Raw genomic sequence first — 954 nt, forward strand, 5'->3', positions numbered from 1 at the left:
CCATGGAGAGGGTGACGCACTACAACCTGAGCGCCCGCGTCGGAGAAATGGCCGCGATGACGGACTCGCTCAAGGACAGCCACGTCTTCCGGACCTTCTGGGCACAGGCCGCCCGGGCGGAGGGCACGCAGGAGGAGGAGGAGGAGGAGGCGGCGGGGTCAGGGCCGCTCCTGGACATGGAGGATGCCTATGCCACCCTGTACCATCCCTGCCTCGCCAAGTTCAGGAAGCTGTACGAGGACCTGAAGGCCGGCGAGCTCACCTTCGGGGAAGTGCGCGCCATCTTCAGCGACTTTGTGGATAAATACGAGGACCTCACGTCCGACCTCCGCGTCATGCGGGCCCTGGACCCCAGCGACCCGGGGGATTGGATCCAGGAGCGAGTGGGGCAGATCAGGGAGTACCATCACCTGGATCGGTCTGCCAGGGCGGCCAAGGTCATCTTGGAGGTCAAAGAGGCCTTGGGACTGACCGGGGACTTCAGTCTTCTCGACTTTGTACTAAGAATTGTGAGTTACTGGCCAGGGCCCCGGGCGCAGGTGGGGCCCAGCTCGGGGCGGCAGCCCTGGGCTCTGGAGTTGAAAGCCGGGGTGGGAGTGTGCGGTTTGCCGTTCACCCGTTCACCCGGTGCTGAGTGTGCGGGGCCGGCCTTGCCCTCTGCTGGGAGTGTGACCGCCTGCGTGGGGGTCAAGGGTGCGGGACCGGGCCGCGCGGCCCTCTCGCCGGCCGTGTCTGTGCAGAGCGGAGGCCGGGCTCCGAGCGGTGGGGGCAGTGGGTCTGAGCGCCTGGGAAGTGGGTCTTCGGTTTCTGCTCTTTGAGGACGAGGGTTTAGGAGGCAGCGTGGGACCCGCACAGTGTGGGCAGGTGTGAGGAGGAGGGAGATCCAGCACAGGATTTGGAACACCTCTCTCTCTCTCTCTCTCTCTCTCTCTCTCTCTCTCTCTCTTTCTCTCT

At 65.0% G+C, this 954-nt stretch overlaps 1 protein-coding gene across 1 annotated transcript in view; it reads left to right on the forward strand.

The window, feature by feature from the left end:
• The window catches only part of RNF213 (ring finger protein 213), a 134,056-nt gene that overhangs the window by 45,921 nt on the left and 87,181 nt on the right, over window positions 1-954 (forward strand). The window contains exon 21 of the mRNA XM_015559756.1: window positions 9-509. Within this exon, the coding sequence (XP_015415242.1) occupies window positions 9-509 (501 nt within the window). The remainder of the gene's footprint in view (window positions 1-8; window positions 510-954) is intronic.

This window comes from Myotis davidii, unplaced genomic scaffold (assembly GCF_000327345.1).
Source record: "Myotis davidii unplaced genomic scaffold, ASM32734v1 scaffold211, whole genome shotgun sequence".
In the NCBI taxonomy this organism is placed as follows: domain Eukaryota; kingdom Metazoa; phylum Chordata; class Mammalia; order Chiroptera; family Vespertilionidae; genus Myotis; species Myotis davidii.